Here is a 22,449-nt window from a genome sequence, read left to right as displayed (position 1 = left end):
GAGTGTGTTGGCTTTTGTTCTTTGCATAGAGTGTGTTGGCTTTTGTTCTTTGCATAGAGTGTGTTGGCTTTTGTTCTTTGCATAGAGTGTGTTGGCTTTTGTTCTTTGCATAGAGTGTGTTGGCTTTTGTTCTTTGCATAGAATGTGTTGGCTTTTGTTCTTTGCATAGAATGTGTTGGCTTTTGTTCTTTGCATAGAATGTGTTGGCTTTTGTTCTTTGCATAGAATGTGTTGGCTTTTGTTCTTTGCATAGAATGTGTTGGCTTTTGTTCTTTGCATAGAATGTGTTGGCTTTTGTTCTTTGCATAGAATGTGTTGGCTTTTGTTCTTTGCATAGAATGTGTTGGCTTTTGTTCTTTGCATAGAATGTGTTGGCTTTTGTTCTTTGCATAGAATGTGTTGGCTTTTGTTCTTTGCATAGAATGTGTTGGCTTTTGTTCTTTGCATAGAATGTGTTGGCTTTTGTTCTTTGCATAGAATGTGTTGGCTTTTGTTCTTTGCATAGAGTGTGTTGGCTTTTGTTCTTTGCATAGAGTGTGTTGGCTTTTGTTCTTTGCATAGAGTGTGTTGGCTTTTGTTCTTTGCATAGAGTGTGTTGGCTTTTGTTCTTTGCATAGAGTGTGTTGGCTTTTGTTCTTTGCATAGAGTGTGTTGGCTTTTGTTCTTTGCATAGAGTGTGTTGGCTTTTGTTCTTTGCATAGAATGTGTTGGCTTTTGTTCTTTGCATAGAATGTGTTGGCTTTTGTTCTTTGCATAGAATGTGTTGGCTTTTGTTCTTTGCATAGAATGTGTTGGCTTTTGTTCTTTGCATAGAATGTGTTGGCTTTTGTTCTTTGCATAGAATGTGTTGGCTTTTGTTCTTTGCATAGAATGTGTTGGCTTTTGTTCTTTGCATAGAATGTGTTGGCTTTTGTTCTTTGCATAGAATGTGTTGGCTTTTGTTCTTTGCATAGAATGTGTTGGCTTTTGTTCTTTGCATAGAATGTGTTGGCTTTTGTTCTTTGCATAGAATGTGTTGGCTTTTGTTCTTTGCATAGAATGTGTTGGCTTTTGTTCTTTGCATAGAATGTGTTGGCTTTTGTTCTTTGCATAGAATGTGTTGGCTTTTGTTCTTTGCATAGAATGTGTTGGCTTTTGTTCTTTGCATAGAATGTGTTGGCTTTTGTTCTTTGCATAGAATGTGTTGGCTTTTGTTCTTTGCATAGAATGTGTTGGCTTTTGTTCTTTGCATAGAATGTGTTGGCTTTTGTTCTTTGCATAGAATGTGTTGGCTTTTGTTCTTTGCATAGAATGTGTTGGCTTTTGTTCTTTGCATAGAATGTGTTGGCTTTTGTTCTTTGCATAGAATGTGTTGGCTTTTGTTCTTTGCATAGAATGTGTTGGCTTTTGTTCTTTGCATAGAATGTGTTGGCTTTTGTTCTTTGCATAGAATGTGTTGGCTTTTGTTCTTTGCATAGAATGTGTTGGCTTTTGTTCTTTGCATAGAATGTGTTGGCTTTTGTTCTTTGCATAGAATGTGTTGGCTTTTGTTCTTTGCATAGAATGTGTTGGCTTTTGTTCTTTGCATAGAATGTGTTGGCTTTTGTTCTTTGCATAGAATGTGTTGGCTTTTGTTCTTTGCATAGAATGTGTTGGCTTTTGTTCTTTGCATAGAATGTGTTGGCTTTTGTTCTTTGCATAGAATGTGTTGGCTTTTGTTCTTTGCATAGAATGTGTTGGCTTTTGTTCTTTGCATAGAATGTGTTGGCTTTTGTTCTTTGCATAGAATGTGTTGGCTTTTGTTCTTTGCATAGAATGTGTTGGCTTTTGTTCTTTGCATAGAATGTGTTGGCTTTTGTTCTTTGCATAGAATGTGTTGGCTTTTGTTCTTTGCATAGAATGTGTTGGCTTTTGTTCTTTGCATAGAATGTGTTGGCTTTTGTTCTTTGCATAGAATGTGTTGGCTTTTGTTCTTTGCATAGAATGTGTTGGCTTTTGTTCTTTGCATAGAATGTGTTGGCTTTTGTTCTTTGCATAGAATGTGTTGGCTTTTGTTCTTTGCATAGAATGTGTTGGCTTTTGTTCTTTGCATAGAATGTGTTGGCTTTTGTTCTTTGCATAGAATGTGTTGGCTTTTGTTCTTTGCATAGAATGTGTTGGCTTTTGTTCTTTGCATAGAATGTGTTGGCTTTTGTTCTTTGCATAGAATGTGTTGGCTTTTGTTCTTTGCATAGAATGTGTTGGCTTTTGTTCTTTGCATAGAATGTGTTGGCTTTTGTTCTTTGCATAGAATGTGTTGGCTTTTGTTCTTTGCATAGAATGTGTTGGCTTTTGTTCTTTGCATAGAATGTGTTGGCTTTTGTTCTTTGCATAGAATGTGTTGGCTTTTGTTCTTTGCATAGAATGTGTTGGCTTTTGTTCTTTGCATAGAATGTGTTGGCTTTTGTTCTTTGCATAGAATGTGTTGGCTTTTGTTCTTTGCATAGAATGTGTTGGCTTTTGTTCTTTGCATAGAATGTGTTGGCTTTTGTTCTTTGCATAGAATGTGTTGGCTTTTGTTCTTTGCATAGAATGTGTTGGCTTTTGTTCTTTGCATAGAATGTGTTGGCTTTTGTTCTTTGCATAGAATGTGTTGGCTTTTGTTCTTTGCATAGAATGTGTTGGCTTTTGTTCTTTGCATAGAATGTGTTGGCTTTTGTTCTTTGCATAGAATGTGTTGGCTTTTGTTCTTTGCATAGAATGTGTTGGCTTTTGTTCTTTGCATAGAATGTGTTGGCTTTTGTTCTTTGCATAGAATGTGTTGGCTTTTGTTCTTTGCATAGAATGTGTTGGCTTTTGTTCTTTGCATAGAATGTGTTGGCTTTTGTTCTTTGCATAGAATGTGTTGGCTTTTGTTCTTTGCATAGAATGTGTTGGCTTTTGTTCTTTGCATAGAATGTGTTGGCTTTTGTTCTTTGCATAGAATGTGTTGGCTTTTGTTCTTTGCATAGAATGTGTTGGCTTTTGTTCTTTGCATAGAATGTGTTCGCTTTTGTTCTTTGCATAGAATGTGTTCGCTTTTGTTCTTTGCATAGAATGTGTTCGCTTTTGTTCTTTGCATAGAATGTGTTCGCTTTTGTTCTTTGCATAGAATGTGTTCGCTTTTGTTCTTTGCATAGAATGTGTTCGCTTTTGTTCTTTGCATAGAATGTGTTCGCTTTTGTTCTTTGCATAGAATGTGTTCGCTTTTGTTCTTTGCATAGAATGTGTTCACTTTTGTTCTTTGCATAGAATGTGTTCACTTTTGTTCTTTGCATAGAATGTGTTCACTTTTGTTCTTTGCATAGAATGTGTTCACTTTTGTTCTTTGCATAGAATGTGTTCACTTTTGTTCTTTGCATAGAATGTGTTCACTTTTGTTCTTTGCATAGAATGTGTTCACTTTTGTTCTTTGCATAGAATGTGTTCACTTTTGTTCTTTGCATAGAATGTGTTCACTTTTGTTCTTTGCATAGAATGTGTTCACTTTTGTTCTTTGCATAGAATGTGTTCACTTTTGTTCTTTGCATAGAATGTGTTCACTTTTGTTCTTTGCATAGAATGTGTTCACTTTTGTTCTTTGCATAGAATGTGTTCACTTTTGTTCTTTGCATAGAATGTGTTGGCTTTTGTTCTTTGCATAGAATGTGTTGGCTTTTGTTCTTTGCATAGAATGTGTTGGCTTTTGTTCTTTGCATAGAATGTGTTGGCTTTTGTTCTTTGCATAGAATGTGTTCACTTTTGTTCTTTGCATAGAATGTGTTCACTTTTGTTCTTTGCATAGAATGTGTTCACTTTTGTTCTTTGCATAGAATGTGTTGACTTTTGTTCTTTGTATAGAATGTGTTGACTTTTGTTCTTTGTATAGAATGTGTTGACTTTTGTTCTTTGCATAGAATGTGTTGACTTTTGTTCTTTGCATAGAATGTGTTGACTTTTGTTCTTTGCATAGAATGTGTTGACTTTTGTTCTTTGTATAGAATGTGTTGACTTTTGTTCTTTGTATAGAATGTGTTGACTTTTGTTCTTTGTATAGAATGTGTTGACTTTTGTTCTTTGCATAGAATGTGTTGACTTTTGTTCTTTGCATAGAATGTGTTGACTTTTGTTCTTTGTATAGAATGTGTTGACTTTTGTTCTTTGTATAGAATGTGTTGACTTTTGTTCTTTGCATAGAATGTGTTGACTTTTGTTCTTTGCATAGAATGTGTTGACTTTTGTTCTTTGTATAGAATGTGTTGACTTTTGTTCTTTGTATAGAATGTGTTGACTTTTGTTCTTTGTATAGACATTTAAAGACATAAAAAATAAAGGATCTATTCAAGTTTAAAACCCTTCAGTGACTTTTTGGACATGCTGTACTAAATAATTTCACATATAAATCTTTCAAAGACAAGAATTTTTCCATGTATCAAGGTAAGCAATCTTTAAATGACATTAGGGCAGGCTGAGGAAAAAAAAAGAGCAAAAATAATAAAATAAAAGATATTAATCTGAAAAAATGCTCTCTTTTGTGAGTGTCTCATAATAAACAAAGTTCAAAAAATCACCCACAAAACATTTATAAACAGAAAGCTAAGTTTTTTTTTTGACAAAAAGAAATTGAAAGAAAATCCAACTTACTTTACAAATCCATCCTCTCCAAATTCTAAACCTGTTGGTACCAATTTAACATTTCTTTTCTTCAGAGCATACTCAATAACACATTCATTTTCTTCAACCTGCAATTGTACAAATTTTGTTCATTATAGGCGCATTGTCATCCATGAAAACCAATGTTCTTTGAAAGAGAAGTAACAAATTTTTTTTCAAGATCAGTGCTAAAATGTTTCATTATGTTCTGGTATAAAAAAAATAAAATGTATATTTGCTTTTTATCTTTGGAAATATATAGTCAGTGTTTGTCATATAACTCCGGGATTTTGCATTTAAAATGTCTAACAAAATACAATATATAATACATATGTATATAATCAAATAACATTATAAATAACATTGTAAGGCGGGGCAAATGCCATAACCAGGATCCGGAAAAACATTGTATTCTACATCGTAACCTGAAAAAGTAATTTCCTAGGGTCACTGTATCCCGGGATTCTACTGTATAAGTATGGAAATGGAAAAAGCTTTTCACCAAGCAAAAAACAAAAAGCAATACATTATCTGTATATAAATGAATTTCATAACATCTAATTAACTGATAATATTAAATAAAAAAAAAAGTTTAAAAAAAAAAAAGAAAAACAAAAAAAAGGAAAATTAAAAATATGAAACCTGTTAAAATGACTAACTTGCAAGGAAATATTGACTTACCAAAACAGAACAAGTGGAATAGACAAGGTAACCACCAGTCATAGATTCTGCATCGAGACAATCAATTGCAGACAAAATAAGTTCTTTCTGGAGATTTGCACATTTGCCAATATCTTCTTGGTTCTAAAAGTTAAAAAAGCAATAAATTACCATTTTTTTTAAGTCATGAAAATGTTACATACAAATAAAAAGTATATTACTAATCAATTGAAAACAACTAATGTTTAACATCAGTGGCATTCAAGCAAAGTGATGGCATTACTATATTCCATTGCTAGAATTGCGGCAGAGGACTTGATGAGAACACTTCTTTCTACTAAGCCATTTTTTATTCAAACAGTATTAAATCCAAGAGATGAAAAAAGTACAACATAAGAAGAAGAAATACATTTTTGTCTAGGAAAAATCAAATCATTTCTTCACTTTGACTGGAGAGTTGTTATATTATGAAGCAAAGCAGATAGGCTTGTTAGCATTGAGGCTTATAAAATTGACTAGACTTAATTCAATCCCTGTGGTGATTAATAATGTTGGAAAGGGTACAGGGCTCTACATTGCGAGTAAATCACTCGCATTTACAAGTGATCTTTTTCAGCTGGCGACTAAAAAAAAAAAAAAAAACCCTATCTTTTTGTCGACTTTTTATTTCCGACAATCTTCGATTATTGAATGAAAAATATCTTTACAATCTTTATATTTTTTAAAAATAAAATGAGCAAAGTCAAATTATTTAAACAATAAAAGGTTTAATACCTTTTCTTTTTTGAATGAAGACTGTTTAAAGAAACATCTCAAAATGAATTTGAGGTATCAAATTTTTTATTCACAAGAAAGAAAAAATACAAAAGGGAAAATGAACAAAAAATTTAGGCACAAAGTCAACTCAAAAAAGGTGTGGGTTAGTTGGTCTATCTAGTCTGTTTAAAATTTTAAAAGATTTCTCTCTTAGCCAGCATCTTTTATTGTTTAGCATTTTTAATGTGTGTGTGTGTGTGTGTGTGTATACTTAAACCCAATTTTAAAAATGTTTTATTTACACAAAAAATACAAAAAAATAATATTAATAAAAATTTCATTTGTGTTGGGGTGTGGGAAAAATAAAAATGTGGTTAGTAAGACCCTTCCTACTCCATCTGAAATGATAGACTGCCCATTTTACTGATTTGTAAAGGAACCAAGGTTTCGCGGACAGCCTCTAAGTGAGGGGGGGGTCCTTGACAGGGGAGAAAAGGAAAAAATTGGTATATGAGGGGGTGAGGAATATTTGACTTGATTTCCTCCAAAATGGGTGGAATTTCGAGGGGGGGGGTGAAAGAAAAGACTGTGGTTTTTTAGAAGGTGGAGGTCTTGAAGATCATGAAGAATCCCAAAACAAATATCATTGGAAACACGTTATGCATTACGCTGATTGACAGTTGTGATTAACGTCTTCCAAAAATTAAAAAACAAAATTATTTTGCTATCTGTTAAATACAGCTTTATATTTAAGCTATTGCGTCAAGTCAATTTTGAAATATTTTTTCTTTAAAAAATTCACATTTTATTAATATTTAGCTAATGATGCAATTAAACATTTTTGGAACTTCTTTGCACACACACACTGAAAAAAATATTGATTTTAATTTAGATAACTTTTTTTTACAGATGAAACTATATTGAAAATTATTTCAATTTTTTTTTATGGAGGTTTTAAATTTTTAACTTTCCGCACGGGTAATTTTACCCGTGACCCGGAAAATATTTTTAAGAAAAAAAATTATTTGGGTTTGTTTTACTATACACATAGATTCAAAAAAGTTGTCAAAAACAAACAAATGTATAACAAATAAATGTTATCAAAAGCAAGATAAGTAGCATTATAAGCTGTATTTTTGTGACAATATTACATACCTAATGTGTTTCAACAAGTCATATCTTTTTTATTTGTGGGTCAATTTTTAAAAGAATTACATTGATGGAAAGAGAATAAAATAAACATTCCAATGATGTTTATCTATTTTTCTTTTATGCTTTCAATATTTTTATGCTCCAAGTTAAACATGAAAAAAAAAAACAGTAAAAAAATTACGACAACAGAAAAGGGAAACTTTTTTCAATGTTTACATTTCATACATTACGTTTGGATACATATGTGTGGGGTTAAAGTTGATTGGATATGGCTGAAATTTTACAGGCTATATAAACAAAGAAGTCCATCTCTATTGGTGTTTAATTTTTATGACGAAAGGAAGCAAAGTTACGACAGAGTAAAGTTGACAAAGAATATTTCAAAATTGATAAGATAAATTGGCATATTTTGATATAGATAATAGTTTCAGAATTATTTTCACGTATAATATGTAAATATTTAATAATCATTAATTGTGCAGAAATTTATTTAAAATGTTATCTTTTACAGAAATTAACAGAAAAACGGCTCGCTAAGCGTTAATGCTAACATAATGTGCCGAGCTGAGTAAAGTATTCTCTTAAAGATAGAAAACTGTTTTTCTGCTTTCGTCTTACTAGGCTAGTCATTTTTTTATTCTGAGTTTGTCAATTTAAAAAAAATTATTTTCAAGTTTTTCAAATTTGATTTCCAAACAATACTATATTGAAACAGGGTATTTATGCCATTTTTCGCGTTTGCTGTTTTTTTTTGTTTTTATTTTTCAAATTTTTTAAAGTTTTAACATCGTTCATTTTGCATCACGTTCACGTTTTCTTTTTTTGTTTTTACGATTTTAAGAAATTTTAACATTGCTTTTTTCTTTTTAAATAAAAGGTACTTGTGCACTTATGCTACCATGCTGAAATAATACCGTTATTTAGAACCCCATTCTTAACATGAGGTAGGAAGGGTGTTTTTTGTTTACTATTATATACTTTCACCCTACAATTAAATAATGATATCGTGAAACTCGAATCTATTTTTAACTCATTACCAAAACATTTCTTCGAATCTGTAAAACAAATCCATTTTTTTTTTAATTGAGGGTATCTAAATAATAATAATAATAATAATAATAATTAGGTGATTCGATAAAGAATTTCATTGTGATGCATAGTGTCAATTTTTACCTTGTTTCCACCGTAACAGTTTTCTTTAAAATGACTACCTTTTAAGGTTTTCAGGTATGCTGAAAACGAATATTGCATTTAAATTTTCTGCAAATAAGTAGTTTTCCGGATATTAAGCAATGTCATTTCTTATGTTATCACCGGTGACCATCTTGGTATGCGCATTTGTGCATAGTTTCTAAGGGGTTGCGTTTGCGTGCTTTTGCATACCAAGATGGCCACCAGCTATAACATAAGAAATGACATTGTTGAATATCCGGAAAACTACTTATTTGCAGAAAATTTAAATGCAATATTTATTTTCAGCATACCCTAAAATCCATAAAAGAAATCATTTTAAATGTTAAGGTGGAAACAAGGTAAAAAAATTACCATTTTATTTCTTTGTTTACATAATTGAATTTTCAGTAAATAAAACAGAATAGAAATGACAAAAATTACCATCAACTGGTTGTTGCTTATCAGGATTCCTGGTATCCTGGTACTGTGAAAGTTACATTTGAGGATTCATGTAGAGTACGATTTATGGTTGCATCTCAGAAAATAGGGGTATATTTTGAGTCAGATAGAAAGGATTTGCAAAATTGAAAATTGGACTCGTCCCAAAATGCATATGTTCTGATCGACTATGGGAATTTTCATCTTTTACAGAAATCCAAAATCTATATGAAAAATTTTCTTCGCTTTATTTCTGAGATTAATTCATATCTATTCAATTTTTTTCTTTGAGGGGAGTAGTAAATACCGGCTATGAATGCTCTTTAGGTATTTAATGGCTATACCCAAGATTAAGCTCTCCTTTGATGAGGAGGCAGGAATTGTCTGTTCTCAATAAAGCTATATTTAAATACCACTATAAATAGTTTTGTTCATAAACATTGTATGATACCATGTGCTGATTAAAAAAACAAAAAAAAAACAAATTTGTACATCTGAATTTATAATTCATGAGATAATTCATAAAGAGATCCATCAAATTTGACTGTATAATCAGAAAGAGCAGACAATTTTATATAAGGGTGCCAAGTTTCATGAGAATAGCTTGAAAAATAAATAAATGGTGGTGAAATTACCGAATTTCTTGAAATGTTGAGGTTCGTAATTTAACCCACTTTTTCTAAAGAAAAATGTTCACAGAAAAGCATAAATTTTGGCACTTAAAATTCTCATAACTTTTGAACTCCTGATGGTATTTGCATAATTCAAACGGTTTTAAGCATCTTTTACATAGCTCTTTTCATACAAGTTGATAAAATAACAATTATCTAAAAAGAAAAAAAATCAACTTGCAATGCTAAGATAAGTTACTTTTCTACCTAAATGGATAAATTTTTAGTGTTTTTATTTAATGTAAAATGTTTATTCGGTTCAAAAGATTTAACAATTCTCTTGAAAAGTTCATTTTATACAAATTTTCATACATTTTTTACAAGTTTTAAATAAAAAAAATTCTTTTTTATTAACTTCCAACAAATTTTGATAAAAAATAAAAACAAAAATAACAAAACAACCCAAATCTCTACATCTCCCAAACTGATGTACATTTAAATCCGCATAATCTTAGGGTTTAGTGTCTCTCATCGAGTGTTTCCAATATGGGGGGGGGGGGTCGATTTACTAAAATGTTGTATACAAAACTAAGCACCCCCTAAAAATCTTTAAATATTGAATTTTTCGCAATTCTTTTCAATAATCTGGTAGATTGTGCAATCTACTGAAAAAATTGAAAAATGACAAAAAGAAAAAAATATATAAAGGGGTGTGAACTGTACCAGTTCATTTTTTTTATTTTTTTTTTTATTATAGATAGTTTATTTTAAAATCAATCAATAAAAAGATCCCCCCCCCCCCAAAAAAAAAAATTGAGGTTTTTGTATATTTTATTTGCAGTTTCATATTTCATTCTTCTGGACAAGTGAAAGAAATAAACATGGTACCAAAGAAAATATCGGCTTTCTTTTTAATAAACCAAACCAAGTAGAAATGCTGAATGAATCCCTCGAATGATAAAAATGATGGTGACGACATACAAAATGAAAATAAACCATCCATTGTATGAGAATTCCGACAAGTTTGGTTGTCAACTTTCATCTGACTTCATTATGACAGAAGAAAAAACAGGATGTATTGTGATTTTTGTCGTTAAGCTGGTTCAACTTTGGCTGGCAAAACTGATTTTGTTGAGGGTAGTAGTAAATTTAAACGTGAAAACTTGGCCATAGCAAAAGTCTTGGCAAGTGCCACGACTTTGTCACTAATAAAAAAAGCAAAAAATTGATTGAAAACTCTCACACTGCCAAGAAATTTCTTGAAGCAGAAATCAAATCCAACAAAAAGGATTTGACAGATTTATAAAATTAAATTTAACACAGTTTATTGTATAGGGAAAGAAGAAATGGCCTTTACAAAACTCAAGCCGCTATTCTTACAATACAAAATGCGCTACCTGTGGCACCTGCATACAGAAATGATGTTAACTGCGGTGAAATGATGTCTACTCTTGCAAGCACAATCAGAAATGAGACATTGGAATCTATCAGTAACTCTCATTATGCGGCGGTTATGATTAATGGTGCTACTGACAATGAAGCAGTTTATGTGAGAATAGTATTGAATGGCAAAGCAGAAAATAAACTTGTTGAAATTATTATTATTATTGAACATGGCCATGCTGAAGGCATTATCTCTGCTGCTAAATCTGCTCTTTCAAAGGTGGGAATCAGTGATGATGAAATATCATTGAGAATTATTGGGTTGTATACAGATGGTTCAAATGTGAATATTGGACAGAGGAATGGTGTTGTGTCACTATTAAGGCAGGAAGTTTCCCATTTCACTGACTTTCACTGTATGACACACAGGCTTGAATTAGCCACATTGAAGCTACCAAAACAATGTCCTTTTATGCAGCTTGTCAATGATTGTCTGCATTTGATATGGAAAACCTACCACTTTAGCCCAAAGAGCAAGAGAGAACTCAAGATCATTGGAGAAGAACTTGAAGCAAGAATTTACTCACCAGCACCAGTGAAAGGTACCAGATGGGTTCCCTATGTAGACAGGGCACTGAGAGTCTTTTTACAAGGACAGAAAGATGGTCATTTGGCTGAGGATCATGGTCAGTATGCAGCAGTCTATATTCATATGGAAAATCTTGCAGCAACATCATCAAATGAGGATGTTGTGGTAGAGCTAAGAAAGTACACAAGCACTTGAAAGACCTTGTATTCACTGCATTTTGCCATTTTGTATCTGACCTGTTTGATGAACTAGCTTTTCTCAGTCTAAAAAATTATTTGGGTTTGTTTTACTATACACAGATTCAAAAAAGTTGTCAAAAACCAATGTATAACAAATAAATGTTATCAAAGGCAAGATAAGTAGCATTATAAGCATATGCTGTATTTTTGTGACAATATTACATACCTAATGTGTTTCAACAAGTCATATCTTTTTTATTTGTGGGTCAATTTTTAAAAGAATTACATTGATGGAAAGAGAATAAACATTCCAATGATGTTTATTTTTCTTTTATGCTTTCAATATTTTTATGCTCCAAGTTAAACATGAAAAAAAAAACAGTAAAAAAATTACAACAAAAAAGGGAAACTGTTTTTTCAATGTTTACATTTCATATGTTACGTTTGGATACACATGTGTGGGGTTAAATTTGATTGGATATGGCTGAAATTTTACAGGCTATATAAACAAAGAAGTCCATCTCTATTGGTGTTTAATTTTTATGACCACAGGAAGCAAAGTTACCACCGAGCAAAGTTGACAAAGAATATTTAAATCTTGATAAGATAAATTGGCATATATCATCCATTTTGATGTAGATCAACAATCTGATTCTTCCTGTAGCAGTTGCATCTATTAAGGATTGTATGGAAACTGTTACAAGGATAAAGGAGCAATACATTCCTAGGGGAATGTATCAAAGTTTATAGAACAGACTAAAACATTTACAGGGCAATCCCAAGTTTCAAGGAGTTGAAATGATCAGGAGTCCTGTTTGAAAAGAAAAACTAAAGCATGTTGGAATCAAGGTTTCATTATTATGAAAGAATTCGAATCAAGGTTTCATTATTATGAAAGAATTCGAATCAAGGTTTCATTATTATGAAAGAATTCGAATCAAGGTTTCATTATTATGAAAGAATTCGAATCAAGGTTTCATTATTATGAAAGAATTCGAATCAAGGTTTCATTATTATGAAAGAATTCGAATCAAGGTTTCATTATTATGAAAGAATTCGAATCAAGGTTTCATTATTATGAAAGAATTCGAATCAAGGTTTCATTATTATGAAAGAATTCGAATCAAGGTTTCATTATTATGAAAGAATTCGAATCAAGGTTTCATTATTATGAAAGAATTCGAATCAAGGTTTCATTATTATGAAAGAATTCGAATCAAGGTTTCATTATTATGAAAGAATTCGAATCAAGGTTTCATTATTATGAAAGAATTCGAATCAAGGTTTCATTATTATGAAAGAATTCGAATCAAGGTTTCATTATTATGAAAGAATTCGAATCAAGGTTTCATTATTATGAAAGAATTCGAATCAAGGTTTCATTATTATGAAAGAATTCGAATCAAGGTTTCATTATTATGAAAGAATTCGAATCAAGGTTTCATTATTATGAAAGAATTCGAATCAAGGTTTCATTATTATGAAAGAATTCGAATCAAGGTTTCATTATTATGAAAGAATTCGAATCAAGGTTTCATTATTATGAAAGAATTCGAATCAAGGTTTCATTATTATGAAAGAATTCGAATCAAGGTTTCATTATTATGAAAGAATTCGAATCAAGGTTTCATTATTATGAAAGAATTCGAATCAAGGTTTCATTATTATGAAAGAATTCGAATCAAGGTTTCATTATTATGAAAGAATTCGAATCAAGGTTTCATTATTATGAAAGAATTCGAATCAAGGTTTCATTATTATGAAAGAATTCGAATCAAGGTTTCATTATTATGAAAGAATTCGAATCAAGGTTTCATTATTATGAAAGAATTCGAATCAAGGGTTTCATTATTATGAAAGAATTCGAATCAAGGTTTCATTATTATGAAAGAATTCGAATCAAGGTTTCATTATTATGAAAGAATTCGAATCAAGGTTTCATTATTATGAAAGAATTCGAATCAAGGTTTCATTATCATGAAAGAATTCGAATCAAGGTTTCATTATCATGAAAGAATTCGAATCAAGGTTTCATTATCATGAAAGAATTCGAATCAAGGTTTCATTATCATGAAAGAATTCGAATCAAGGTTTCATTATCATGAAAGAATTCGAATCAAGGTTTCATTATCATGAAAGAATTCGAATCAAGGTTTCATTATCATGAAAGAATTCGAATCAAGGTTTCATTATCATGAAAGAATTCGAATCAAGGTTTCATTATCATGAAAGAATTCGAATCAAGGTTTCATTATCATGAAAGAATTCGAATCAAGGTTTCATTATCATGAAAGAATTCGAATCAAGGTTTCATTATCATGAAAGAATTCGAATCAAGGTTTCATTATCATGAAAGAATTCGAATCAAGGTTTCATTATCATGAAAGAATTCGAATCAAGGTTTCATTATCATGAAAGAATTCGAATCAAGGTTTCATTATCATGAAAGAATTCGAATCAAGGTTTCATTATCATGAAAGAATTCGAATCAAGGTTTCATTATCATGAAAGAATTCGAATCAAGGTTTCATTATCATGAAAGAATTCGAATCAAGGTTTCATTATCATGAAAGAATTCGAATCAAGGTTTCATTATCATGAAAGAATTCGAATCAAGGTTTCATTATCATGAAAGAATTCGAATCAAGGTTTCATTATCATGAAAGAATTCGAATCAAGGTTTCATTATCATGAAAGAATTCGAATCAAGGTTTCATTATCATGAAAGAATTCGAATCAAGGTTTCATTATCATGAAAGAATTCGAATCAAGGTTTCATTATCATGAAAGAATTCGAATCAAGGTTTCATTATCATGAAAGAATTCGAATCAAGGTTTCATTATCATGAAAGAATTCGAATCAAGGTTTCATTATCATGAAAGAATTCGAATCAAGGTTTCATTATCATGAAAGAATTCGAATCAAGGTTTCATTATCATGAAAGAATTCGAATCAAGGTTTCATTATCATGAAAGAATTCGAATCAAGGTTTCATTATCATGAAAGAATTCGAATCAAGGTTTCATTATCATGAAAGAATTCGAATCAAGGTTTCATTATCATGAAAGAATTCGAATCAAGGTTTCATTATCATGAAAGAATTCGAATCAAGGTTTCATTATCATGAAAGAATTCGAATCAAGGTTTCATTATCATGAAAGAATTCGAATCAAGGTTTCATTATCATGAAAGAATTCGAATCAAGGTTTCATTATCATGAAAGAATTCGAATCAAGGTTTCATTATCATGAAAGAATTCGAATCAAGGTTTCATTATCATGAAAGAATTCAAATCAAGGTTTCATTATCATGAAAGAATTCAAATCAAGGTTTCATTATCATGAAAGAATTCGAATCAAGGTTTCATTATCATGAAAGAATTCGAATCAAGGTTTCATTATCATGAAAGAATTCGAATCAAGGTTTCATTATTATGAAAGAATTCGAATCAAGGTTTCATTATTATGAAAGAATTCGAATCAAGGTTTCATTATTATGAAAGAATTCGAATCAAGGTTTCATTATTATGAAAGAATTCGAATCAAGGTTCCATTATTATGAAAGAATTTGAATCAAGGTTTCAAAATCTGTTAGGAACAAACACAAATGTAGATGCTCAAGGTGTGATGAAAAGCTTCCTTAAGGTGTTTAATCATGACACATGGCCAGAATGTAAAAGAGAACTTCTCCATTTTGGAAATCCTGAAATAGAGGTTACGGAAGAGAATGATGAATGACATACGGAGCAGCTTGACTGTACAGAAAGTGTCAGGATTAATCTTGATTTCTTCTGAAGGTCCAGATCTGGCTGAATAGAGCCTAGAGAAATCGATTGAGAAGTGGATGGCAAACGGCAGGAGAAAGATTGCTGGGGGGGGGGGGCAGTATGATTGGCCAGCTAACATTGTATCTGTGAATCAAAACAGTGATGACAAAGCACTGTTTGAAAACAAAAAAAGATTTAGAGTAACAAGTGATTTGACAATTCAAACTGAGTAAATGTTAAAGTGTGACATCTTCGCCAATTTGTAATTTTTTTTTAGGTGGTTGTTGATTCAAGTTTGATAATATTGAAACGGATTAGAATTCCTGAATTTCTTCCTATAAATTTTGTCTGTATCATCTTAGAGTATTCAAAAATAAAACAAAACTGCACCTAAAATTATTAGTGAAATAACATTACATCGGTTTGGCTAGTAAATGAAAATATTTAATTGTTAAAGATAAACTAAAATTAAATTTGTCCGTAGAGCTCTAGGGTATGAAGCAGAACGTCACCCATCACAATCATATAAATAGAGGTAAAATACTATGGTCAATTAACACATACAAAATATGTTTACAACAGATATTGTACTTTGGCATGAAAAAGAGGGAGGAAAAGGGAAAAATCAGAGAGAGCGAGATTACTTTATTAATTACTAGCAGTCCGGGCCCTATATACTGTTCTCAACTTTATGTGCACACACACATATATATATATATATATATATATATATATATATTAAAATGTTTAACTCATGTCCATGTCATGTCATGCTTCTCTCTTTACATCATCAACATTCTGATCCACATCTGGCATCAATTGAAATGAATAGCTCTCGTCTTCAGGAGGCCTCAAGTTTTGACAAGCTTCTGGGCTTGACCATTACTCCTGATCTTAAATGGAACACGTACATCAAATCTGTTGCCAAGGCCGCTGGAAAAATGGTGGGATATTTCTATCGATCCGGTAAATATCTCACTGCTGATGCTATTCTCTATCTATATAAGAGCCAGGTACGTCCAAGGATGGAATACTGTTGCCACATCTGGGCATGAGCTGCTAGAAAGGACGTGTCCTGCCTTGATAGAGTTCAAAATAGACTTCGTAGCCTCGTAGGAGATGTACTTTTCTCTTCCTTGCAACCTCTATCTCACAGAAGAGATGTTGCGAGTTTGTCTCTGATGTATCGTTATTTTCATGGAAAGTGTTCGACTGAGCTTCAATCTATGGTACCCCCTCGCCAAACTTTCACAAGAAACACTCGTCTAGCTGTAAACACTATCAATAATTCCCCCCACTCTTTTTCTGTGCCTAAACCTAAACGTAGATTCCATGAACAAAGCTTCTTTCTTAGAACTGCACGCCTGTGGAATTGTCTTCCGTTTTCCTGCTTTCCGGCTGACTACAATATGGTTGTCTTCAAGTCTAACGTAAATAAGTTCTTGATGAGCCGTTCCATATAAGTTATCAAATTTACCAAATTTTCATTACTAATGATTACTATATTGTCCAATTTCTACTGTACACTCTTTAACCCTTATCCTTGAGTGGCCTCTTGGCCTTGATAATGTGCTGATGCCTATGTAAGAAAAAAAAGGTACCCTACAGCTAAAATTTCAAAATTGGGAGAGTCTACAATGGTCAACTCTTTCAACTATGCCTCTTGGCAGCTAAACTTTTACTCAAAAACTGATTAAAAAGCTTGCTACATGTCTGAATACCCTTTATGTAAAATTTCAAATGTTTAGACCCAAAATTGGCTGAATAGTTTTGCTAGAGACTGCAAAGGTCAAACCTTTTGAACTTTGACCCCTTGGCAGCCAAATTTTCAGCCAAAAACCGATTAAGAAGCTTGCGCTATGTCTGAATACACTATGTAAAATTTCAAATGTTTAGACTGAAAATTGGCTGAGTAATTTCATAGACACCACAGAGGTAAAATTTTTAAGAACTTTGACCCCAATTTCAACCCCATAACATTTGTTTTGAGTTCAAATCAAATCACAAAGTTTGATCTATTTCCAAGTAAGCCACATCTAAAATTTCAAGTGTTTAGATCAAAAATTGACAAGAGGTCAAATTGTTGAACCTTGACCCCTTCACAGCCAAATTTCTGGCCAAAAACCAATTAAAAAGATTTTCCCAAATCTCAAGTCTGTAGACTGAAAATTGACAGAGTAGTTTGGTAGGGAAATGTACACACAGAGACAATTTCACTTTTATAGATATATAGATTTGTACATAAAAAGTTTCAGAAGACAATAAAAAGGTTTGATTAGGATATTCTACTCCATTGATTGATTACATATAAAAGACAAGGTAAAATAATTTACCTTGCTGCTTTTAACACCTGGATCTTTAGATATAACTCCAGTACCACTGCATGGGGCATCAAGAAGAACTCTGTCAAACCCAGTCAAAACCTAGAAAGAAAGGTGAAAAAAAAAATGTTTAAGAAAACGTGATTTAAAACTTATCTAAAAAATAAAATAAATAAAAATAAAATACTACAAAAAGTAACTGTTCTCACAAAAATCAATAACACAATCTTATAATTTAAGTAATTTAGCACACAGACTGGCGATTGAAAACTATTTAATCTGTAAAAGCATACATTTTCCATGTCTAGAATGTTTTTCAATTTTGATCAAAATCCATTACAGTAGAACCCCAGGATACCGTGGCCTTAGGATACAGCTTTTTCAGGCTATGATGTGGAATACAATGTTTTTCCGGCCCCTGGTTACGGTATTTTCCCCACTTTACGGTGCTTTTTTTATGTTATTTGATTATATACATGTGTATTATATATTGTACTGTATTTTGTTACTAATTTTAAATTCTGTATCCCGGGGTTCTACTGTACTTGATTTGGATTCTAGAGTCTAAAATTTAAAGCATTAAAAAAAAAAGAAAAGGTGAAATTCATGGAATCCTGCTTAATTCTTGTCTAATGACTATGAATCAAATTCAACGCAAATCTAAAATATATGAATTTTTTAAATAGGGGGGAGGGGTAGTGCTTATATTATTTCCCCTTTAAAACCCTTTTTTAAAAGCAAAACAAGAAAAAAAAAACATGAAATGTTGGGGAATATTTGTTAATACCTATTTTTAAAAATTTTACAAAATTTTTTACAAAGGACTTGCACCCTTTTTGCATAAAACTAAATCAAAATATAACCCAATTGTTCTGCCTCATGATTTTGTTAAAAAAAATTCATAATGATTACTTCCTATGCATACAATTAGATATACATACCTAACTTGATACAAACAAAGATACAGATTAGATTGTAGACTTATTAATTGTATAAGCTGACAACATACTATACATACAATACAGAAAAAATATTTTTGTGAACATCGTTTGATGGTCATTACTTTTGATTACTTAAATTATTTTTTGTGTGTGGATGTAATAGGGTTTCAAATGTGTGTGGATATATAGGGTTTCAAATGCATACAAAGTTATGGCTGTGTATGTAATACTCCCAACAAAATGGAATGTAGTATCATTGTTTAAAATTTCACCCATTTTTGTAAATTTTTTTAGTTTTTCATTGTATATTAAGATATTTGTTTTATTTCCTTAACTATCACCATGTACATTTTGTGGGAAGCTATTTTATGTTTCCAAGTTCTAATATTTTTAATTTATTAAGTTGGTTTTCTTATATAGTGCTGCACCTGCTGTTGGTTTGCTTATTTGATTCAAAGTCAGTTGTTATGTTCTAAGTTTGATTGTTTTGGTTCTATATTATAGTTTTGGCATGTTATTGTATCTAGGGAATTTGTTTTATATATTGTTGAATAATTTTATTTCTTTTAGAAAGTCTATTTTAGATAATTCTATCTTTGTGAATAGATCTTCAAGATTAAACAAATAAATCAACATTTTAGTAATATATTCTTGACAGTTTTTCCTCGTATGGTGTGCATAAGAAAGGTCTGGCACCTTCCAGTAGGTACAAATGTGTTATACAAGTGTGCCCGATATGTAATCGATTTAGTATAACTCTTTTCTATTAAAGTTGTTTTTAGTATGTTATTCTCCAATGATTTGTTGAATATTTTGCAGCTTATTGTTTACAAATTCCATTCCTTTTGCTATTTGTTCGTATGACGAACATGTACAGAAATACTCAAGAATTGTTAGGCCAACAGCAAAAATTAGTTCATCCAAGGGCTATAAAAAAGCCAACAAGTCATTCAGTAAGTTGCTAAGCCTGCTCTGATAACGTATCGTATTGAGTCATTGCGTTTGGGATTGTGTTGAATCGTTGGAGGTGTTTGGGTTCGAATCAATGGAGTTGTTTGGGATCATATAATGTCATGTCAAATCGTTGGAGGTTCAAATAAATGGTGTTGTCTGAGATCGTGTTGTGTCAAATCAACGGAGGTATTAGGATTCGAATTGATAGAGTTGTTCTGTATCATGACGGGCCACGTCGATAAAATTATTCAGGACTGTGCTGCAGTGTGTGATAACAATTTTTTTTTCTCTCTTCCCTCATGAAGCAACAAGCTATTTCAGCGATTATGGCCTTTGACCCAAAGCTCATAACAGTATTTGATGGCAGTGAATCTGGACAGTCAATAGCGGAGTGGCTGGAGAAAGCTGAACTGATATGTCAGCTGAGTGAGATGAAGTGTATTGAGGGAGTCATTTCAATGCACTTGTCAGACGGCACGTATGCTGTGTACCAGCAATTAAGTGAGGAAAAGCGTGCAGATTTTGATTGTGTAAAGAAAAGCGCTGTACACAGCCATCGCTGCATGGAAGCAGTTTGCAGCACAGATTCTTCCAGGCTTGCAGTGTTGGCGGCATATCAGATCAGTGCCTGAAATGTGCATTCATTGCTTGATTCCTTGCACACGCAAGAGAACTATTACGAGCATCCTCCCAGATAATCTAGATCTCTCATGCATGCTAATGCTATTTTAAAAAAATGCACAGGAGTTCCAAAGCAGGCTGCAGTAGCTGCATGATGGGCACAAAGCACACTTAAGACAGATACTTCTCAGCAGTGTTTAGACTATGTACAGCTTTAGTGGATACTGCATACAGTCACTAGTCTACAAGTCATGTTGTAAGGAATGGATGAGGAAAGTGGCTGCTCACAACAGATAGAAGCACACTTAGCTGCTGTGGAATAGGATGCACACAGTCACTAGTCTACAATAGGAATGGAGCAAATTAACATTGATGCTGAAATCTTAATTGTGGATGGATGCTTACTTGGATTTGATTTGTCGCTTGGGCTGGATGCAATCAAGCGGCTAGGAGTAACTGTGTCTAGTGCCAGTGAGGTGACATTTTCCACATTTTCGCAAAACCAATTTTGCTGCCATCACCTTTACTGAGCCTGATTTCTCCAGAGTATGAAAACAACACTCGGAAGTTTCATCATCATCATGCAAATTGGCTGGTGACCAATCTCCAATTACATTGAAAAATAGATTTGCAGAATATCCAACCCCAGCACAAATTTGTGAGGAATATGATCGTGAACCACAAAGATGGATCGATAATGGCTGGCTGCTGCCATAATCAAAGATGAAGTCGATCAACAGGCAAAAATCACTGCTCACACAAATTTTTCCAACTCATTTTGCCGCTTCTCAAACGTCAAATGATTTCTCGATGCTTTCCCACCGAAAAGTGACCTGTTTTTATAAGGCATGCGCACGTGATCTTGCAAGGCTTCGTTCACTACAAAACGTCACAGCCGCCATGATGGACTCTTTCTTTCTTTCTCGACGCGTGCAACTTACAGGACAGACAGACACGAGGACGTTTGTACGGTAAGCTATTTTCCCCACAAACTTGGCTCCCTAAAAGGTCTAATCCCTCTCATAATTGTTGTGCAAAACAAACAGAAAGTTTGGCTCGTTATGAATTATTGGGAGTTAAATGAGTATGTAGACGTATATGGCCAATGCGGATATTTATTTGGCAAGGAGCAAATGTTGCAGTGCTAGACTTATTTGCAAGTACATATTGACAAATCTGTTTGGCTGTTCCAAACAGTGGAGATCAAGGGGCAACAATATCTTACCAGCCTTGGACTTGGGCTCAATGCCGTCCCTTTAATAATGCAAGCCATTGGTAATACCATCCTTGACCAGAATGAGATCATAAATGCGGCTGCGTCTTATATCGACAACATTTTTATGAATGAGAGAGTGTGTTCTGCAATCCATGTCAAGGCGAATTTGGAGAAGTTTGGTCTAGCAAGCACGACTCCAAAATAGTTGAGATTGGTCTCATGTACTGGGATTATGTGTCCAGGAGGAGAAGGAAAAACTATTATAGCAGCGTAGAAGTGACCTTTCAGTAGTCTCCAATAGACTTATCCGTTGAATCATATTTTCAAATTGCGAGAAACTGACTCACCATTTCCCAGTGTGTAGCAAACACTATAACAAGTGAATAGGATGACGAAGTGCGAGACCCTATTCTAGCAAAGATGATGGAAAACATTTGTTTGAGTGCAGCCCAGGATGATCCAGTGAAAGGTGACTGGTGTATCTGTGGAAAAAATGTTACAGTGTGGGTAGACGCTAGTTCCATTGCCATAGGTGTGGTTGTGGAAAGCAATGGTTCCATGGCAGAAGATGCAAGCTGCTCAAGCAATGCATGAGGACAAGTATATAAATTTAGCTGAATTTGATGTTGTGCTGCGAGGTGTCAACCTTGCGTTGCAGTGGAAAGCCAAAACCATTCATCTATGAATGGACTGCATGTGTATATTGGTGGATAACTGGCACTTTGCCTGGGCAGACAACAGACACTAAAGTAGCCTCTAAAATGTTAATTAGGCGTTGCCTCTCCACACTCCGAGATTTGGCCTCAGAATACACACTGAAAATTGATGTAGGGCTTGTTAAGTCTCACAATAACAGAGCTGACCAACTTACTCTGGTACTAAAATGAGGATTAAATGAAATCTATAAAATGACAGAATCCAGAAAACTTGTGTGTGCCATAGCCGCAGAACAAAATGTTTCTCAGGTAGAGGCAATCCATAGGTATAGCGCACATCTCAGTGTGAAGAGGATGTTGTACTTTGTAAAATTTGTCAACCCATTAATACCTAAAGCTGAAG

At 32.7% G+C, this 22,449-nt stretch overlaps 1 protein-coding gene across 1 annotated transcript in view; it reads right to left on the bottom strand.

Moving 5' to 3' along the window:
- LOC145268972 (28S rRNA (cytosine-C(5))-methyltransferase-like) overlaps positions 1-22,449 on the bottom strand; it is a gene marked incomplete in the record, with an annotated part of 228,363 nt that overhangs the window by 39,368 nt on the left and 166,546 nt on the right. Inside the window, 3 exon segments of the mRNA XM_080124592.1 lie at positions 4,621-4,718; positions 5,311-5,433; positions 17,671-17,760. Of these exon segments, the coding sequence (XP_079980718.1) occupies positions 4,621-4,718; positions 5,311-5,433; positions 17,671-17,760 (311 nt within the window).

This window comes from Euprymna scolopes, chromosome 4 (assembly GCF_053919585.1).
Source record: "Euprymna scolopes isolate OS-2025 chromosome 4, ASM5391958v1, whole genome shotgun sequence".
NCBI lineage: Eukaryota > Metazoa > Mollusca > Cephalopoda > Sepiida > Sepiolidae > Euprymna > Euprymna scolopes.
This window is presented reverse-complemented; position numbering and strand designations above follow the sequence as displayed.